The 20,063-nt window shown below is 42.3% G+C and overlaps 1 protein-coding gene across 2 annotated transcripts in view; it reads right to left on the minus strand.

The window, feature by feature from the left end:
• Window positions 1-1,158: 1,158 nt before the first annotated feature.
• The window catches only part of LOC107208273 (phosphatidylinositol 3-kinase regulatory subunit gamma), a 78,071-nt gene continuing 59,166 nt past the window's right edge, over window positions 1,159-20,063 (minus strand). For both annotated transcript variants that reach the window (XM_015636505.3, XM_015636506.2), the window contains 9 exons: window positions 18,419-18,530; window positions 16,001-16,099; window positions 14,373-14,553; window positions 13,185-13,310; window positions 12,277-12,419; window positions 11,019-11,195; window positions 10,463-10,537; window positions 9,978-10,148; window positions 1,159-8,532 (listed from right to left, as the gene is read on the minus strand). In XM_015636505.3, the coding sequence (XP_015491991.1) occupies window positions 8,331-8,532; window positions 9,978-10,148; window positions 10,463-10,537; window positions 11,019-11,195; window positions 12,277-12,419; window positions 13,185-13,310; window positions 14,373-14,553; window positions 16,001-16,099; window positions 18,419-18,530 (1,286 nt within the window). In that variant the 3' untranslated portion in view covers window positions 1,159-8,330. The remainder of the gene's footprint in view (window positions 8,533-9,977; window positions 10,149-10,462; window positions 10,538-11,018; window positions 11,196-12,276; window positions 12,420-13,184; window positions 13,311-14,372; window positions 14,554-16,000; window positions 16,100-18,418; window positions 18,531-20,063) is intronic.

Below are 20,063 nucleotides of genomic sequence, written 5' to 3' on the forward strand. Positions count from 1 at the left end.
AAAGAGCCAGGCCCCTGGAGCACCTTGCAGAGTCCTCTCAGTTTCTTGCTGATGTTTCCCCATTGCTCTCCTCTTGCCTGGGGGTGCCAATGCAGTGAGCACCGGCCCACAGAGCCCATGGCTCCTCCGTTGGGTACCAGGTGGCTGCTGCTGTTCCAGGTGATGTTTCTAAAGGGCTGCATCCCTCCAGGGCTGAGGGACAGCAGGGAGCACCCTGAGGTGCTGCAGCATGGGGTGAGCTCCTTGCTGAGTGCAACGACCGATGCCTGAGTGAGGCCTCAGGGTCCATTTGGGTGCTCCCAGCTCCCCTGCACCATGATGAGGGACTTTCCTGCCCAGTTGGGCGCTCCCTGCCTGCTGGTGGAGGGGCCTCTGGTGCGGGTGATGGAGGGAATGCTGACTCAGCAGTTGAAAAGGCTTACTCGGCCGGGTGAAAAATGCTGATGCAGCATTTTAAAAGAAAATGGTTGACTCAGGAGGTTGGGAAAATGCTGCTCGTTAGTCGGCAAAAAGGTCGCTCATGGGGCTGTGAAAACACTGAGCCACGCACAGGCACAGCCACCGCCCCTGCCCTAAATTTCTGAGGGTGCTAGGGTGGCATCCCCTCCGACTGCCAGCTTTAAGGGGCAAAACATCCCCCCAGGTTTGCCCTCCGTCCACCACCTGTGTTTGTAATGAAAGAGGATCAGCAGCACCACCCCCAAACTCACTGACTTTTCAGTGGTTCCAATGCCTGGTGCTCATGAAGGAACTGGGAAAGCAGTGATTTCCCAAACTCCTGCAAAATCTAAGTGAGTGCATGCAGCTGAGCCTTTTCTTTCCTAAGTCTGCTCAAGTGGTGCATCCCCTGCTCTCCCCCCAGCACCAACAGTGGCATCACCAAACCTGGTTTTCCCTGATGGCAGAGGAAGCAGTGAGCCATGCAAGAACACTGCTGATGGCTCCTGCTCCCGCAGAAGACGCTGTGGAAGGAACACAGGGACGGCTCCATTAAGAAACGCGCGTGTGCTACGTGTATTCCTCCCTCCTCCCAGCCCCAGGAGGGGCTTTCTCTCCAGCCTAGAGGAAATCAGACCTCTGCAAGTCTTTTTTTTTTTAAAGCTTATTTTAAAGATGATGCCCGTGGCCTCGGCTGGGAGACAGACACAGCCCGACCACGCTGCAGTTCGGAATTTATTAGAAACAGCTGTCAGTACATCCTTCTAAAACATTACATGTCAATGTGCTTTATTGCAATTTTTTTTTTTATTGCGTTTTTTTTTTTGATCTAGAGCAAGTAGGCCCAGGATGCTTAGTGTCTGGGATTTAAAAGCCCAACCATCTAGTAAAAGAAAGTACAGCAAAATTGTAACACACCCGGTGACAAGTACAGTGTTGCATTACTGAGCTAGAAACTACAGGATGACTTGTCAGAAAACACTAACATACACTTGGTTTCCTTATGAAGCAGTTTGTTTCTTTTCTTTAAAAGTTAAACTACATGAATTCCTTTTTTTTTTTTCTTTTCTTCCCCCCCACCCCCCTCCCCGACTACACCATAAACGACAGAAGAACAGATTTTACACAAATAACAAACAAGAGTACCAAAGTTACATGCTGGAATTCATCTGGAAAACAAAATAATTCAATAGCTTCTGGAGAAGCAGGTTCTTAACAGATGCAGTTTCCCTTAAAGAAAATAGAAGTCAAAGAAAAGCAGAAACATTGATGCAAAGGTTGTACAAAGGAGTGTGCTGTTATTTCAGCCCTCGACACAAGATCAAACACCCACTCATGCTTTACATTGAACCACACCTTGTACAAAGAGTCCACTCACAAAGGGACACGCACCAACACCACCCATTGCACATCAGCTCTGGACAGGGGACACTGAGGGGCCACTGAACGTGCAAACAATCACTGCGTCTCACAGGAGAGCAAGAGGGGTTTCTTTTGCCAAGCCTCTGCTTGGGACAGGGTTGAATGCTTTGTCCCAGAGTAAATAACACCCCAAATCAACTCTGTTTACAAATATAGTAGCAACCCCCCTGAGGAAATCCAGAGTTCAGCATTTCAGAAGCACATATGCAAGATGAACACAATAAACTCCTTTTCGTTTGACAAAAAAACCAACCCAATTCTGCCTAAACACGTGGCAGAATGTGCTAACAGTGAGTTTTGTTTTATTTTTAAGGGGCAGTGCCACTTACAGCTAATGCTTATAAATGTGTACGTGAATATATTTTACATATATCTATATACATACAGTACATATACACACACACGCACGCGCACACACACACACACGGATGATGCAGACCATTACAATCCCATGGTGCAATAAACAGCCAGATATACAAAATTAACAGGTTTTCATCAAACAGATCTTTGCTGGATGTAGAAGTCACTCACGAAAACAAAACAGATCCAAACCCCGACCCAGCTGAGTGAACGTGAGCCCCCCTCTCCCTGCAGCCAACAGAGACCCGGGGCAGCTCGGGCCGGCCCCAGCATCCTACAAGCCCCTGCTGGGGGGTGACAGTCACCCTTAGAGACCTTTTCTTTTGTCTTTGGATGCAGTAACTTTCTCCAAACGATCCCGAGCCTCTTGCTACAAGCACTTGGGAAGTGCATGGGAACGGCGGTGCTGGATACAGGGGGAAATGTCCCTCCCCTCATTTGCCAATGCCGATCTCACAGAAGCAATCCCAAGGGAAGGTGGTGGAGGGGGGCATCAAATTAAAGCTGCTTTCTCTAATACGGGTTGATCAACGAAGCAGTTTTTTTTCCTATCAAAAAGGGCCCGTCTCACTTTTTTTTACTTGCCTCTGAAGCTCATATTACGTTTTTTAAAGGCGAACTTTAGAACAAATGGCGAGTCTAGTCATAAAATACGGTGAGTCTATGCCAATAGCAATTTTAAAAATGCAAATTCTGCATTAATTGTATGGAGCCAGCCCCAAAGAGCAGCACTTCAAGCACTGTCATCATCTAAACAGTTAACAAGCTAAAGCTCCCAATCTGCCCCTTTGAACAAACAGGAAGGAACTGAAAAGATTTCAAGAGAGAATTTTTTTTGGATTTTTTTTTTTCCCCCTTCCCATTCGGTGGAAAGTATTTCTGCCCACAGAATGCAAGATTCACAAAAATGTTGGCCAAACTTCACGTAACCCCATCCAAAGCTGCTGCTCATGCAGTGCTGAACTGGCCCAGCCTCCTGAGGAACAGGCCAGTGCTTCTTTGGGCTGGTCCTTCCCTTCTCCCGGCTGCTCGTGTGCCAAGGGAAACAAGGGGATCAGCAGTGCAAGTTCCCTTCCCATGCAGAAAGGGCAGCAGCTCCTCTAGCACTTGTATCAATTCCCTAACCCTCTCCTGCATGTGCTTTTAAGGAGAGTACAACTGGTTATTCCAAAGGGAAGGGTCTGCTCTGGTATCTCCTCTTATTTTGTGGTTCCAGGCAGAGGTTTCTGCTTCACGGTCTGTCTTCTGCTTCATCAAACTACAACCAGAGGGATGCTTTAGGGTGCTGATCCTTCCTCTCCACTAAAGCTATTTGCTTTGAATGCTGATTTGAGCAAGCCTGACCCCCCTCCCCTAACAGAATTTTTGTTCTTCGGGAATGTTATTTTGGTTTTGCTATTGCAAAAGAGGAGGTTGCCAATCAACTATACGGAAACTACACATAAGGAAACTTGATTATAAACATGGTCTAACTGAAACAACCCCCAACCCATCTTAGTGCTTTATAAACTGCATTTTGAACCTGTCTCTTAGCCCTCCTGATCCACAAGCAGTACCTGTTTCATGTCTGCACAATGCAGCAAGCATACAAGACTCACTAACATTTCAGATTTTTATTCCCTGTTAGTGTAACAAAAAATAAAAAATAAACAGACATTCAAAAACAGAAGCGAGATTGTTCAAGTACCAAATAAGGGGCTTTTCCAAACTTAAAGTGTGACACTCCTATAGCAATTCTGCTGTTTTAAACAGTCACAGCATTCAGTTACAGACATGGTGCCACCTAAGCCTGCAGAGAGCCCAGGATTTTGGGCAACCAAGACCCTCTTCCTTCTCCTGTCCTCCCCAAAACAGCACTAAGTGTCAGCATTCATTTCCACAGTCCCATTACAGTTGCTTGGCTTTGAGAGGGAAAAACTTTGATTTTTGCCCTGCTGTGACTAGAATTCAGCTGTGATTAAATGCAAGTTTTTTTTCCTGGGAATGGCTTTTGGTTGTGGAAGTCTTGCTAACACCAATGTCAGCGAGAAAAGAATCAGGCCCACCAGATTAAATGGAAAACTTCTTGAACATCTGCCACCTCAGGAGAGATGAGTGTGGAAAGAGCATTTTACTTTTGGCATAAGACAAAGGACTGTACTGGATATAACTCTAGATTGCAACTACCAGCAGTGCAAAGCAGCTACTCACTTCACTGCTGATGAGAATGAAATAAAAACCCAAAGACAAACCCCCAGAACTAGAGCAGTCCAGCATCAGAAGGTGGACAATTGCACATTACTGCTTCACACACTAGTGAAGCATCTGTTGGGACATCCCTCTGTTTCTAGGTTGGTTCTTCCCATGCCCAGATTACTTGTAATCAACAAACAAACTTGTGGGAAAAGATTTATAACTTACTAACTTCAAAAACATGGCACTCATGGCTGACACAACGGGGCCAATGGCAACTGTGGAAGCAGACCTGATTTCCATCCATACCAATACAAAATACTGAATCACCCCTAATTCCCTGCAAATATACTTCAAAACAGATTAGAAGAAACTGCATATTCGAGTTTCAGCATCCCTTCCCCCCCTCCCCCATTTAACACTGTGCAAAAGTTATTTATTTAACTCTACATATATATTTAATACAATATGGGTCAGTGAGATCAATGTTCCTCTAACTGCAGCCTGGTACCAGATGGCTGCTACGACAGTGAGGCTACTTCCCCCTTTCCTCCTCATGTTCTGACTCTTAAAATTAAAACCTTCTCACATCTTACTGCTTTAAAAGAACTTGAGTTTCTTTGTTTTGCCTTTGTGTTCACGTTTCCTGTATTTGTTTCAGGCTTAACAGCTGCTTTTCATCCTGGGGTGTAATCCTGCACCTCACAGGCCCATTTCTGATTTCTCAGTCATGCAAGTGTAGAACAGCTCCTGGAAGCTGTGGGTTTTCTCACAGGTCTAATGCTACTGAGCAAACAGAATTAGGCCAAGCACAATAAGAGGTGCAGGACCAAGCCCTTGCCCCACAGATCACACCAGCTACATGTGTCAGTTGATTTTATACCAATTTTCATTTGCTCTGTGAGTGCAAAATAGTTACAAAAAGAACCTGTGCAATAGCACGTGTGAATCAATGGGGAGCCACGGCAGCAGCTGGGATTTCAGGTGCCTAAACCAAACACAGAGAGAGACCATGGCAAAACAGCCTCAGGAGCTCGCTCAGAATAATGGAGCCAGTACAAGGAATGCAGGCTTTGTCTGCCCGTAGCCCTGCTCTGAAAGTTTGGGCAAAACAGACCTTCAAAGAACACTCCAGGATGGCTTATTGGCTCTGGGTGCATCATTCACAGCAAATACATCACCTGTGATCAGCAAAAAGAGCTTGGGGAGCAAAGGGCCAAGAGTCCCAACTCACTCACACCACGATAAAGCCAAGCTACCTTCACAGATGCTAATGGAATTACACCGTATTTACCTTGGCAGAGCCAGGGCTGGAGCCTGGACCAAGACCTCACAGGATCAATCAGATTCCACTACAGGGAGACTTCAGACAGCCCTGCTCTGCTATCCTGCTGCTGTCAGGACTGCGAGGGTGTGCCAGGATTTATGAGCCTGGAAGTAGATCTGTGCCTGTTTAAAACAAAACTGAGCCCTACCTGAAACTGGGGCAGATGTGAAACACTTTGGCCAGGTTACCTCTGTCACAAAAGCAGGGATCAGAAATATGGGCCTCCTCAGCCTCAGATTTTAACACTATCAGTAAGAGAGTGCAGAGAGATCACAAGGGCAGGGAAAAATCAGACACTCCTCTCACACAGGTTTTTCTAGAGGCGTGAGGCACCTGGCTATCATTTGTGCCTTTGAACTGATTTCCTTGACTGAGCATTTGGTCTCAACCCAGCATCAAGGGAATGCTAGATGCCTGAGAGGTGTGAGAATGGCAGCTGTACAGCTACCAGATTAGAACTGCAAATTAGCCAAGAAAAAAATTCCATGTCCACAGACCACTGAGGAAACCATTCAAGATTTCCACTAACAGCAAAGGCTGTGTCTCATTTTTCCTGGGGAAGTAGAAGGGACACACAAACAGATGTGGTTCATTTTGACATAGCAGCTTATGTGCCTTTTATTCCTCTCTCACACGGTTTTGAGTTTTGGTTAAGCTTTGTAGGGTATCATTTAAATGAGAAAAGTGGCATCTACAGAATTCCTTGCCTGAAGACTGCACTCTGGCCAATTAGGAAGTGTCTGGGATGTGTCAGGGTCATTAGTGCAAAATAAAAAATGTCATGGCATGCCAGGCAACCAGACTACCCTTCCTACAATGGCTGTCAGTGCTCCAGCCTTGTCACTTCCCTACCTGCCAATTCAAGACATTCAGTGAAATAATACTTCTAGTGTAAACAATATACATCAACAAGCCTGGCACTACTGCCCAGGCATTACAAAAAAAAGCCATTTGAACAGGAAATCAGCCCCAGGGTCAGAAATGGGTCTCCAGCATTCTCAGACCTGCATGACTGTCTGCTTCCTGTCCTTCACAATGGGTGCATTGCAAGGGAAACGCTTCCAGTAATGGGAACAAAAGTAACTTTCAAGGTTGCACACTGAACAATTGCTTTGCCAGTTGTGCTTTGATGCCAAGTGGTTCAGTTTGCCAAACTTAGCTCTTTTTCATTTTAGAAGCTTAAGGAATGGAAATAAGCTGCTTTGTACACTTTCCAGGGAGGGGATTTATTTGATGATTGCTGTAGTTGATGAAGCCCAGGACTACCCACTCCAGTATTTGACAGCAGCCCCTGCCAAAGGATGTTACCAGACATCCAATAACTGAGGAGTATGGCTCTCATCCCTTCCTGTGTTTTGCATCGTGTCTAAAATAACTACAAGGGAATTTAGATAATACCAGAGTAAAATCTTGCTTGGCTGCAGTGGTGTGAGAGTTCAGAACCCAGCTCGCAAAGAACAAATCAGAGGAGATCTAGGATTAGCATGCTCACTTCTTACAACTGGAAGTAACTATACCCCACCAAAGCACAGGCTACAATAAGCCATCCAGGAGCATTTGATTACACCGACCTCTTCTGTACCAAAATCAAATGTTACAAGTGACAAGTCTGTCACTGTTCAGCAAGAGACCTGCAGCAGGTCAGTGCAAGCTTCATTCTGGTTTACATTCTGAAGCACAGTATCATTAAAACTCTGAAAACAGAATCCCAGTCTGAAGAACAGGAGGGAGAGGGGGTGAAGAAAGAGGAGAGTGAGCAATTACATCAGATCAGACAAATTTAGTGTTTTGAAGCCACACAATGTTTAGCTTTTCCTTTTATTTGTTTCAAGTTTTGGTGCAGAAAGTATGTGCGGATGCTAATGCAACCTCCCCTGTAAGTGCTCGATCTAGCAACGAACAAAGTTTTGGCGTGCTCAGTTTGGTTATTTTTCCTTTAAGCGAAGACCTGTAGTGCCATTGAAACCAAAACTTTTGTTACTGTTGGCAAAAAAATAAAGCAACTTTCCTTTTACAAGCGTTTTTCCATTTAAATAAAAACCTGAAGCTTTCCCATAATTCCTTTGGTCTTCTCTCACCAAATTCCATGCTACCTCAAGACAAGCCCTCTTTTGGAAGTCCGGCTGAATCGCAGTGAAGCTGCTAAAATTAGCAGAGAAGAATTGCTGTGGCAGAGTTTTCCCCTAGTTTGTTGGGAGTTTAAGACTGAAAGACATTACCAGTGCCTCGGGTAGAGGCTTCAAATTGTGTCTACTAGAACAAGAGAAAACAAAATCCAATTAGAAGTTCCACTGAAGGTGCCTGGCAAAAAATCATCTCCATAAAATGATGCTCTGCTTCCAGTATTTTTGTATGCGTTGCGTTGAGTTTATTCCCCTCATAAGGAAACAAAAGTATCGGTGTAAAAGCACAGCTGAGCTTTTAAGGTAGCACCAGGACACCTACACCCAAGTTGTCGTCTTGTTGCTGCTAGGCCTCTTTTTGATTCACATTCACAGAATCACTTCTTGTGCAAAACAAGCAGTCTAAGGAGAAAGAATGCCCTCCGAGTTCTAATAAAAATCGTAGAAAAGAATCCAAGATAAGCCAACGCTTTCCTCCTCCCCAAAATTTACCTGCAGAGAGAGGGGGGCATCTGTGCGTAGACAGGATAGGCAAGCCTGACATTTAGGGAATCATTGTGTTGGACAAGGGATGTCTGCTGGTAATGAAGAACCAAATCCTTAAGTGTGCTGTACAGGTTGTATGGTTCTGCAAACCCATAGCCTCTCGGAGTGCTGTAGATCACACAGTGTTTCACCTCTCCATCAGCTCTGCAAGGAAAGGAAAGAGGAGAGTTTAACACAGAAGGACAAACACAAAGTGACAGTCTATTAACAATTAACTAATGCAGCAACTCCAGCAGTCCCTGAATTACAAAATGGAGGACCCAGTAGGTGCAAGTGGAGGAGATTAATGTAGTCTGTGAAGAAACAGTGCCTCAGGGCATGCGATTAAACACTCTTGCATAATAATCTACATAAGAGGGCTCTTCCACCCCAGCAGTACAATTCCCTACTGCATTGTTCTCCAAATGGTCCTTGGGAAAAAAGTCAAGAACTGAACCAAGAAGATAAGCACCCAAAGTCAGCTTTGTGCATGACTTTGTGCTCAACTCACCTAGAAACCTTTCCACTAAGCAAAGAAATCAAAACCCACAAATTATCAGGACCTACAACGTATTCCATGAAACACAGTGCTAACCTTGTTATTTAACCTATGTGCATTTTTTAATGTTAAGCATGGGACGGGTTCAAGCTGATTCATTATCTGAAGCCATAGCGACCGAGTCTCTAACTTGGCAAAGCAGCTACTGGAGCACAGCAATTCCAAAGCTGCTAGAAAAACTTATCTGCCAGAAAGATCAGGTGTTATGTAATCCCTGCACTGGAGCCTGTTACAATCCCAGTCACATGTAGGAACAGGTTACTCTGTGCCACCCCTTTGCGAGCCTGTAGCATGATCCCAACCTAACAAAAGCGTCTGATGAACCCAACACTGGAGTGACTGCAGTGAACAGAACATTGAACACAGCAGATACTACAGTCTTCAGTTACCTTGAGGTGCTAAACCTTCATATATTCATTTCTCACACGTGTGCTCAGAAGCAATTAACCTCATGTGAAATAAATCAGTGAAAGCCATTTTGGACTCCAGGACAAGCTTGAAGGATTTTTAGATAATGGAGTTGGAGTATTTCTGACCTTCATTACACCAGCATAAAATGAAGTGAAATACAAGAAATCAATGCAAGGCTGTGTGAATGTCATCAAAACTACTGCTCACAAATAATCCTGAAGCATCATCATTACCTTACACATACAAGAAAAAGATCTAGAGTTGGGCATGTCTGAAAATGAGAATGGAGGATGCCACACCTTTACAAGCCTGCTTTATTTCTTCCCAAGTGTCCCTTAGCAGGGAAGAATATAGGAGAATTAGGCCCTAACTTGGGCTGTTACTACAGAGTTTCAAGTTGGGATACTTCAGAACTTTGTACTAACTAGTGTGGGAACTGCAGAGGCTGCAGGACTACAGTTATTGTACATTCAAAGCACATTTTTGTTACAAAGCTTTTACCATGCCGGTCTTCCTGCAAACATGAAACACATTCCAATGGGTAGGCCTAAGCTAGGCCTGGCTTTTGTTCTCCAAAATAAAGAGCTTTGGTAGAGATTTATGAATTGAGTAGTTAGAACAAAAAGGAAAACAGACTTACACCACAGAACAAGCATAACATCCTTTCTTGCTACTCTCACGAATTAAAAATGCTCCGTCAGGTTTCCCACAGAGCAAGTCTTCCGCTTGGATACGGTTGAGATCCCCAACAAACCAAGTTTTCTCATCATGATGTGGCAGGTTTTCATCTTCTTCATTCACAAAGTATGTGCTAAGAGGATAAATTTGTTAACCAGTGATCAGAAAAGGACTTAACAAGCAGAGTTATTTTCACAGAAATCATACAAAGAAATACCAAAATTGCCCAAATTGGGGAGGTCGGGCTCCTAACAAACATATATTAAAGGCTTCCACTTGGATCTTAATTTTAATCCTACATGTTTCAGCAGAGTTGCTGCCTCACATGACATCACATGACTCCAATCCTTTCTTGAGAAACTGGTGGTTTTTGTTACCAACCCCACAAGAGAAAACACTTATTAACGGAACACTTCACAATAAAATCATATGTATAGTGACACTTACTCATCAATATTTTCATTTTTGATCCCCAGCCAGTCATTTATTCGCTTCTGTCTCACCCCCTTGTGATTGAGCCATCTGCCAGAAGAAGAGAACATTAATACATTACTTCAGAGCATGTGTATGGGTTTTCTTAGTGAGCAAACTGAAGCTCAGACACAAGAGAAAGAGCCTGTGTCCAGCGTGGGGACATTAGGAGCTGGATAACTGGTGGTGAAATCAAGTGTGGGTAAAAGCAACATCTGAGACACCTAAAAAAAAAAAAGTACTACCATCTGTTATATTAGCAACCACAGGTTTTGTTTATGACTAATTTTTTCTTAAATTCTTTATTTACAGGAGCTGCAGAATGTGCACCTAATTGTGGCTGGCTCTTTAAATAATGAAGTCATGAAGAGGCCAATCAGCTCTAAGACACCCCCTGCCAGAATGTAGCACCTTAACACCAACAGAACTTTGGTTATGAAAAGAAAATTAAACTCTCATTATCTTGATGGAAACAGCCATTAATCAGATTCATCAGAGACACTATTCTGAGGTATGGGTCAGGCTTACTTACACAAGATACTGATCTCTGATTTTGCGGAGCTGAATTAGGTCAGGCTTGATACTGTTCATTTTCTTATCAGTCTCCCTGTTGTCCAGAGCTTGTTTCTTCAAGTCTTGTTCCAGACGCATTTTACTGTCATGGATCTCACCCAGGCGTGATTTTAATTTTTCATAGTTCATCATTATCCTGCAAATGAGTATGAGAGAAGAGGTCAAAGCAGCCCAAAAGGACTGAACCTGCTGGTAGCACTTAGAGAAGAGTATCACAGAACTACCATAACAGCAACTCTTCCCTCTGACCACCTCATCCTTACATGAAAATTACTGTACAAGTGACAGGAAAGACCTCTTGCCAGAGGGTCTGCAACATTCACTTTACCTCAATATTATTATTTCCTTCTGGCAGAGATGCAGGAAGAAGTTCTCTGTAGGAAGGTAAGCTAAAACAGATTCCTCCTTCACTGTCAGGTTCAGTTTTTGTTTTATTAATTACGCAAGCCCACCACAGGTATCAGCAATAGCAAGATTTCAAATGCAAGTTTCAATTACTATCAAGAGCTACCTGGAAGTAACACTGCCTGTCTCTTCATTCAAGATTAGTTTGCAGGTTTTGTGTGACTCAGGAAAATTATATCTTTTGCTTGTTAATTGTCTTTACTCAGAATGAAGCACGCCAAGTGCACAGTGAGATTGTTACAGTTAACTGTTTTTGGTCCAAAAACCTCCTTAGGTGGTTCATAAAGCACTATGTCAAGTGAGGCATTATACCTGGCCTTTCTTCAAAGGCCCAGATCCAGATATTTTCTGCTAATACCCTCTGGGAAGGGCAGTTTCAAACAATGCACTCACCGAATTTGTTAGATCACAGCTACTAAACACTGATCCTCTTTGAAAGTGGCTAAAACCAACTATGGACAATGGGATTTACCAGATTTATGTACATTTCACAGTTTGCAAGTACAGAGTTCTCTAAATTATATTTTGAGCAAATCCAAATAGAAATAGGATAAGCAAATTAAATCATTATTTCCTACTTTTTCCTGGTCCTCATCACAGTATCTTTATTTATTGAAATTAAGATAGGATAATCCAGAGATTTCCCAGCTCTGCAATTCCTTGAGAGAAGAGAGCTTTACTGAAGGCTGAGATACCTTGAGGGAAGGTCTCAGAAAACACTGAGCTACAAAGTGGTTTATATGATGCTGTAATGGCAGTGTCAGTGTGGACACCACTTTTTCCAGGTAAGCAAACACAGCCTGAGAGCTCACCGTTCAATTTCTTTGTCGTTCCCCTCCCGGCGGAATCGCTCGATGTACTCTTTGCTGTATCGCTCTTGTGAGTGGCACTGTTCCTCAAATATCTTAATTGTTTCATTAAATGCTTCAATTGCAGTTCTCTTCATCTGAATTTCCTACGTAAGGAAAGAGTCCTTCGTCATTTGTTCATAATACAGGCGACAATACAAGACTTGATTATGTTCCCTAAACTGACTGAGAAGATGATATTTCTTCCCCCCAACTAATTTAAAATAGGATTAATCAGCTTTAAATTCAGTCAAATGTCTTAGTAGGGTCAGGGAAGAACTGAGCAGACTTACTCCCTGTAAGTCTACCCTCCTCCCCTACGTGATGCTCTCTATTAGGCTGCAAACCCCTCAAACATTTTAGTCATATTTTCCATCTTAGTTTGCAGGAAGATTGCCAGCAAACCTCCTCCTCACGTATGAACTATCTTATTTTACAAGAAACAGTCCAAATACTGCATTCACACTTCCTTAACGCATAATATCTGGTAACTGACTCGCACAGGATTTCACAAAAAACCTGGACAAACCCCTCTACAACTCTCCCTGCAGCATGTGGCAGCTGGAAATACTCAGCAGCCAAGGAAGAAGACTGCACTGTGAAGCTTTAAAGTGCTGGCCTTCTCCACAGCTTTAGTGTATACTAAAAAGTTCAGCTTCTTTTTCTTCCTTGCCACCCACCATACCTCTAGGACTATCAGCAATAAGCAATATTTGCTGTTTCTATCAAATATGAAACTTCCTTGCTCTATTCCACAATTTACTAACATTTTCTCTTATATTGCTTTTGTTAACCTTTACAGGTTAAAACCATTTTCTTTGCTTTTTAAACAACAGTAAACACACACTAAAAAGAGCCAAAGCAGCACCAACCTGGGATGTTCTGGTATATTCTTCATACAATTTGTCATACTCTTTGCTCTTTTCCTGATACTGAGCATGGTATTCTTGAAGCTTTTTACCTACTGCATCTATATTATCTTCTTTCACCAACTGATCCTGCACATACAAAGAGCTATTAAGTCTTCAAGCAAAGCAGCTTTTCCTTAAGAGCATTCATTTGTCCACTTATGCACATTTGTATTTTACAGATATTAGCACCATGATTTATAATCCAGTTTCTAGAGAGCACTGTGTCTAAGTCTGCCTTCCTTTGTGCAACATGTTCCACAGTTTACAGACACAAGGAACTGGAACTATGGGACACCAAGAGCCGTGCCAAAATACTAACTTCCAAAAACACACCACACCTTACTTTCAGGATTGCTCTCCCAGGTTCAAGAAAGAAGGAAGCAAATTGCTTAGAATCTTCAGTTAAAGACCAAAGTTGTTTTTTTTTTTTAATTTTCTAAAAAGCTCTGCAGTTCTTTTTCCTTAATTCAAGAATGTGTTTAGGGCTACTGAATAAAAGTTTAAAAAATGTCCCTGAAAAATTTAGATGGCTATGCACAGAGTGAGCAGCTGCACAGCTCTTATGGGCAGCACTGGCTAGAACAGCGCTCAGTGGGTTCACGAGGGTCCAAGGAGAAATTAAAAAGTCTCAGAGGTTCAGCTCTGCTGCCTGTCAAGGTTTCAATTCTCTCAATTTGGCTCAGATGGAGACTGGAAACCTGATAAAATGGAGCAGCTTAGATGGTTAGATAATTTCAAAGATTCAAGTGAGGCCACATATGAAAATTCACCCTTTTTTCCCTCCTTAAAAAAAAAAAAAAGGAAAAAATGATAATAAAAAAATAGAAATTTAATAAAGTAAAAAAATCAATATAAATAAATATAATAATAATAAATAAATAATAAAAATAAATTAATAATGAAAAGAAAATTAAAATAAAAAGAGAATAAAAATTTAAATAAGGAAAAAAATAAAAATAATATAAAAAAGAAAAATAAAATAAAAGTAATAATAAAGTAAAAATAGAGTAAAAAAATTAAATAATGATAATAAAAAATAACATTTTCAAAAAATCATGCTATTCATAGAGAAACCTCAAAATTATACACACATCTGCAATTTTTTTCTTGTCTGCACTAAAAGCTACTGGGGTCTGATGAAAATCTTACCTGCTGGTACCGGGACACGGGATACATCAACTTCACATCGAGCTTTGGGTTGTACTGAGCAAGGGACTCATTGCGGTAGTGGTTAATGAGTTCCACCACGGAATTAAATGTCAGTGGATCAGAAAAGCCGTATTTTCCATCCCGATGATAGATCTTTATCAGTTTGTTGTTGCCACCCTTCCTGTAAAGAACAGTCATTCAGAGGTTTTACTGAGTCCCTCCCATCCCTCACCAGCACTGCTAACAGACACCAGTGAAATTCCTGGGCAAGTGGCTCCCACACCGCACACCTTCACAGTGATTCTTTACACAGCAGTAAGTATTAAGTAGTTCTAGAGTCAATACACACAGAATTATCATCAGATTATTTGAACAGGAGCAAAGCCCAAAGTAAATCTCTTCCTATGTGTTCATTCTGGAGCCAGCTTATGGTATTTAAGTCCTAGCTTTGCCAGAAGTTTTGTGAGGGAAAAGGAGGATGCTGAAGGCTGAATAAAGGAGCCATAAGAAAACCCAAACCAGTAATTTCCTGCAATTCAGGGTCACCAATAGTATACAACAGAGTACAGATTTATGCAATTATTAATCAATCTTTTTGAGTTATGGGTGCTAATACAGGATACATTAACATATGAAATCCTTTGAGGATTACTAGATGGTTGTAAATTTAGTTATCCAGATTTATACAGTCTAGTGGTTTCACAACTATAGTGCTTATTTCTTCCATTTTTTTTTTTTTTCCCAACAACAGACTGTTTAGACACTGTCCTGTATTTCTCCTGCACTTACAATTTTGCCTTCTAAAGACAGCTGCATTCAGTAAAATAACTAAATCATGCCAAACCTTAGCACACAGGCTGAGAACTTGGAGGCAGAAGTTAAAGCCGAATTTTAACTACACCCTTGGGATCAAACCTACCACTAAGGCAATGGAATTTCACGGCAGGATCAAGTACCTGCTGTATCACAGTAACTCCCAAGGGTGTGCTACAAAGGCTGTGGCTTCTGTGCCTCACCTGCTTGTCCCTAACAATCAGCCTTGGGAGCCCGTCAGATGCAAGTGGCTGGGCAGGCTGGGCAAGGCACCAGAGCCAGTCACATGAGGCTTCTGCCCAACTGCAGCAGACAGGGCTGGGGCAGCTCTGGGAAACCTGCCACTTGCAGATGATTTTAATGAAGAAAAGAACGTGGCTGCAAGTCAATATTTCCTAAACTTTAGGTCAGAAAGCACAAGATACTCTTTTTTACCAAGACATTGTGTTCAGCTCTCCAGAGCTGCACGCTGATGAGGTATTCAACACTCTCTCATTAATCAAAGGCCTCACTTGCAAACACCTTTTACCTTAGCAGTTCTGAAACTATGGAACACTCCTGAGCAGCTCTCTTCCCTGAGTCCCATCTCATCTACACAGAGATCCTTAGGGTAGTGTTTAGTGAGGGACAGGACTCAATGCACAGAGCAGAACTGACTGTCAGACCTGGCTCTTTATTTGCTTGTTCTGTAATGTGCAGAACTGGGAATGTCTCTCAGCTCGAGCCACATGAGCTTTACACAGTCAGGGCTGTCAATGGTGTGGCAACAGCTCCTCAGGGCTTTGCTGAGGGGACCACAAGTTCCCCGTGCTCACCGCAGGGTCAGAGTGTAGTCTCCCTGCATCTTGGTCGATGCGTCACGCACCAGGAATGTTCCATCTGGCATGTCTCGTAATTTGTCATTGACTTCTTCCCTGGAGAATGGAAAGAGAGGAAAATTAGAAGTGCTAAGGACATGATCACCTTTGCCACAGGTAAAACATCAGACCCAGCAATGCCAATGTCTGCAGAGTTCAGTCTTCTGTCACGCTCAGGCTCTCCAGCTTTTTAGGCCACCTAAAGCAAGTCTCAACTTGTGGAGCTGTACTCAAGAAAAGAAGCCGAGTCAACTGCCACTTAGGAAGGAGTCTCTGTTTAAACAACAGTAGCAGCTGTGACTCAGTTCACAACCTTTCCCTTTAATCTGCTCAGGTTTTAAAGTCCACACTGGAACAGGTGCCCTTTGAGAAGCCAGTCCTGACCTCTTAAGACATGGTCCCTAGAATCACAGCTCAAAGGTGCCTAGAGTTTAGCACAGTTTTAGTCTCAAGAGGCTTCTTATTGGCTTAACTCTGATCTTATTTACAGCCCTTTTAAACCACTACAACCTTGCTAGCCCCAGTGCAACTTTTCCTTACTTACAACTGAGGCAGAAGGATACTCAGTCCAGAGCTTTAAGCTAAACCAAGAAATCTTTTAGTGAAAGTGAGTACCTGTAAGCATTAAGAAAATTATTTCAGCTGAACAGATACGCATCTTGCTTATGAGTATTTCACCCAGATCATGTATCTCAGTTTATAACAGCTCCCTCAAAGGTTTTAGAAGCCCTAAGCACTTTTTAATACAATCATTTGGAAACTGAAGTTTCTCAGGTAGCCTCAACATTCCTTAGTTGCTGTAGGAAGCATAGCTGAATCATATGAAGAAACATCAACAACAGTTGGGTTTTTTTGTTCAAATACTAAGGAACAAAAGTATTCAAAAGAATAACAGAAGAATAGCCCTAGCTTTGATTTAGCTACCTGAAAACTATTCTGTTAGTAAAACTGACTCCTACTGAGTATCACATGCTCATATTCATTTACTCCTCTTGGACTATTTTACAGATTGGACCCAGTGAACTCCTTTTTGAATGGACAGATATGACCTACAGGTTTGGTCCTGCAAGTTGCACCCTGGAGCTCATGAGTGAATTTTCAGCACAAGTTCTTGACTGAAGAACATTGCTCCTGCCCTGCTAGCCTGATACAGCCTGTACCTGCTGGCTGCCAAACCAGGGTCATAAACAATTCCATCTTTACATGAGTGTGTATCAAGTTTTAATCTAATAAAGCCACTCCAATGCGATTTGCAGTGCATTAGCTCCTGCCATCATGTGCACTGGTAATTGAGGGACAAATCCACAGTCAATAAACTGATACCAATATTAAGCAGTTTTAAACAAACTGTGTATAGTGGGTTTTGTGATCAGGTTTTGCCACCCTGCTTCAGCTTAAAATTAACAGAAAAATATCTCTGCCAAAGCCCTTCAAAAGCAAGATCTGTGAAGGTTTGCCTTATAAAAAGATAAGGGTGGTATAATAAAGATATGAAAACTTTATTTCCCTTCTCAGAACGTCATTAAGCTCATGTGGCAAACACTTTCTTCATGCCTCATCTGCAAAAGTGCTTCAAAGTATTATGTGCACAAGTTTGAGCAATTCCTGATCACACTCCCAGACTGCCCGCCTGTCCTCTTACAGCTCCAGATTCTAGACTCTTCAGAAGTGCCTTAAGAGGGTAAGAGATGACTGAACATTACTGTTTTTTATGCAATTAAGTATATAAAAATACGTCTTTCATTTTCTGAACCTAACCCAAGCCATCTATTTTCTCAAGTGCATAGAAAAAGTTCTTCTTAAGAGGCAAAACTTAATTTGTTTGGTATGTGTCTCTATCATCTGCTCAGTATAGCTGAGTGATGGTTAACATTTGTAAGAGCAGTTTTTCATATCACCATGTAATAGAAATTAATACAGCTAAATTTTTAAACAAACGTTAAAGAAACCAAAAGTAAGAATGCAGATATAACATATATCTGATATAAAAATAAGAATGAGTATTATTTTTATACTGCAATTTTGCTGAACTGCATGCATTTCAGGATTGCAAGCTTACAGCACTTTATTAAATATCAGATTCAGAAGCATTTCTCTTCTTTTTAAAGATTGTACATGTGGGCAAATTTAGAAACTCAAAATGTACTGTCACCAAGACTGGCAATATCTGTACCAGAAGAGCAACAACTTAAATATCCTGAATCCAGCTGAATACATTCACTTAGGTGCTTTGCCAAGCATAGTCCTAAAGCATTCCCCTTCATTAAAATGCTGCCTGAAAGGCATCATCTTTTTGTCTTGAATTCTAGCAGGCTTATCCTTTTAACAATATATATTAATACATTTTAATTGTTATATTCTAGCAATATTGCTTACCTTGAGATGTCTCCCCAGTACCACTCTGCTTCCTGCAGAGAGAAACTGGAATTGTCCTTTATTCCATTTGTATTGACTGGAGTCATTGGTTTGGGGGGCTTTGGAGGAAGAGCTGAAAATGAAAAACAGATTAACAAAAGGTAAACAGGAGAAAATAATCACTAATCTGTTAATGAAGTATGACAGTAAAAAAACAAGAGAAAATGTGCATCTTGAACTCAGCTTTCAGGATCTCTCAAACCAAATGGAACTTGTAATCTTAAAGGAAGTCTGAAGTCAACTGTTCCACCGTGATCTGAGATTTTTTAGTATCAAACGCTTGAGGGAGGGGAAAAGTAAGGAGTATGAGGAAATGTGAGTTTTTGTTAAAAGAAGACTGGTGCAGGCACAACTACAAGGGCAGGTGCCGCCTAAAGCTCCAAACAAATGACAAAGGTGTATTGTGTTTGAAAGCCAGAGCCTGGAGAGCTCTGGGCAGCACTGTGGAAAAACTCCAGGCATCAGCAGTCCTGAAGCCAACCCACAAGAGCAAACAGGTGAACTCTCCAGAGGAAAAACTCTGCTAGAGAGCAGCGGTGGCTGGGCAGGGCTGCATCTGTCATAGACCCGAGGTTCATGTTTCACACTGGGTTTGTCACTTAGGCTCCTGACTGGAACAAAGGCTGTGACTCCTCGAGTACTACAGGACATGAGGTGATAAGGGAAGGGGACAGGGGACGTTAGATAACTTAGAGTGCCTGCACTGCTTTGCATAGCTGAAGTGTTTACCATAGGAAAGGGGATGCTACAGATGCCCAACAGACAGGCAGAACTGCACACCTGCAGGGCTGGTGCACACCTGCCCAGAATTCCTCTATCCTGAATTCATGGCAAACAGGCTTTTACTTCCATTCTCAAAATAGAATACACAATGTAAGGGCATACAAGACACCAAAGCTGTTTCTGTTTGTTCAGTTTTTGCTCAAACAACTTTATCATTAATCCAATTGTAAGCCCTAAATCAGTAATTTAGCTGCCACAGGCATGTTCATGTACTGGAGAGACTGGTCTGTGAGCAGAAACGAATGACACATTTTCTTTTTTATTTTCTTTGGGAAAGGTGTCCTGAATGCTCTCCTGTTTTGCAAAGACTGGATGCTTCATCAAGAACATTGCCACTGGAAATGAGCATTTTTTAGGCATTTCATAAGAGTGTTTTACAGAGGGACAGGTCACATTCACATTCAAAGTAAGAAAGCAGCTATACACATTGATTTGCTGCTAGCACATTTCTAAGTCAGACCCTGAACATCTGTGCTCCCAGCCCTGTGCCCTCGCCATCAGATTACACAAGCACCAGCGAGCAGGCCTGACACAGTGACAGCAGCCATCTTTCAGATGCACAATCCCCATGTACACACAGAAACACAAATAAAAGCAGCAGAAAGAAGATTTTGATCTCCAGCTTCAGCACGGAATGGCTTAGCACTGAGAGGTGTGCTACTTGGCACCATCCAGCTGCTCACCTCTGAGCCACACCTCCCACATTAAAGAAGAGAAAACAGGCTTCCAACTGCAGTTCCAAATACCATTTCATGCTGAATATTCAACACAGTAACTTCACTGTTCTCAGACAAACCAGTAGATGCTTTAATTGAGCCAATCT

The sequence above is a fragment of the Parus major genome, chromosome 8 (genome assembly GCF_001522545.3).
Source record: "Parus major isolate Abel chromosome 8, Parus_major1.1, whole genome shotgun sequence".
NCBI lineage: Eukaryota > Metazoa > Chordata > Aves > Passeriformes > Paridae > Parus > Parus major.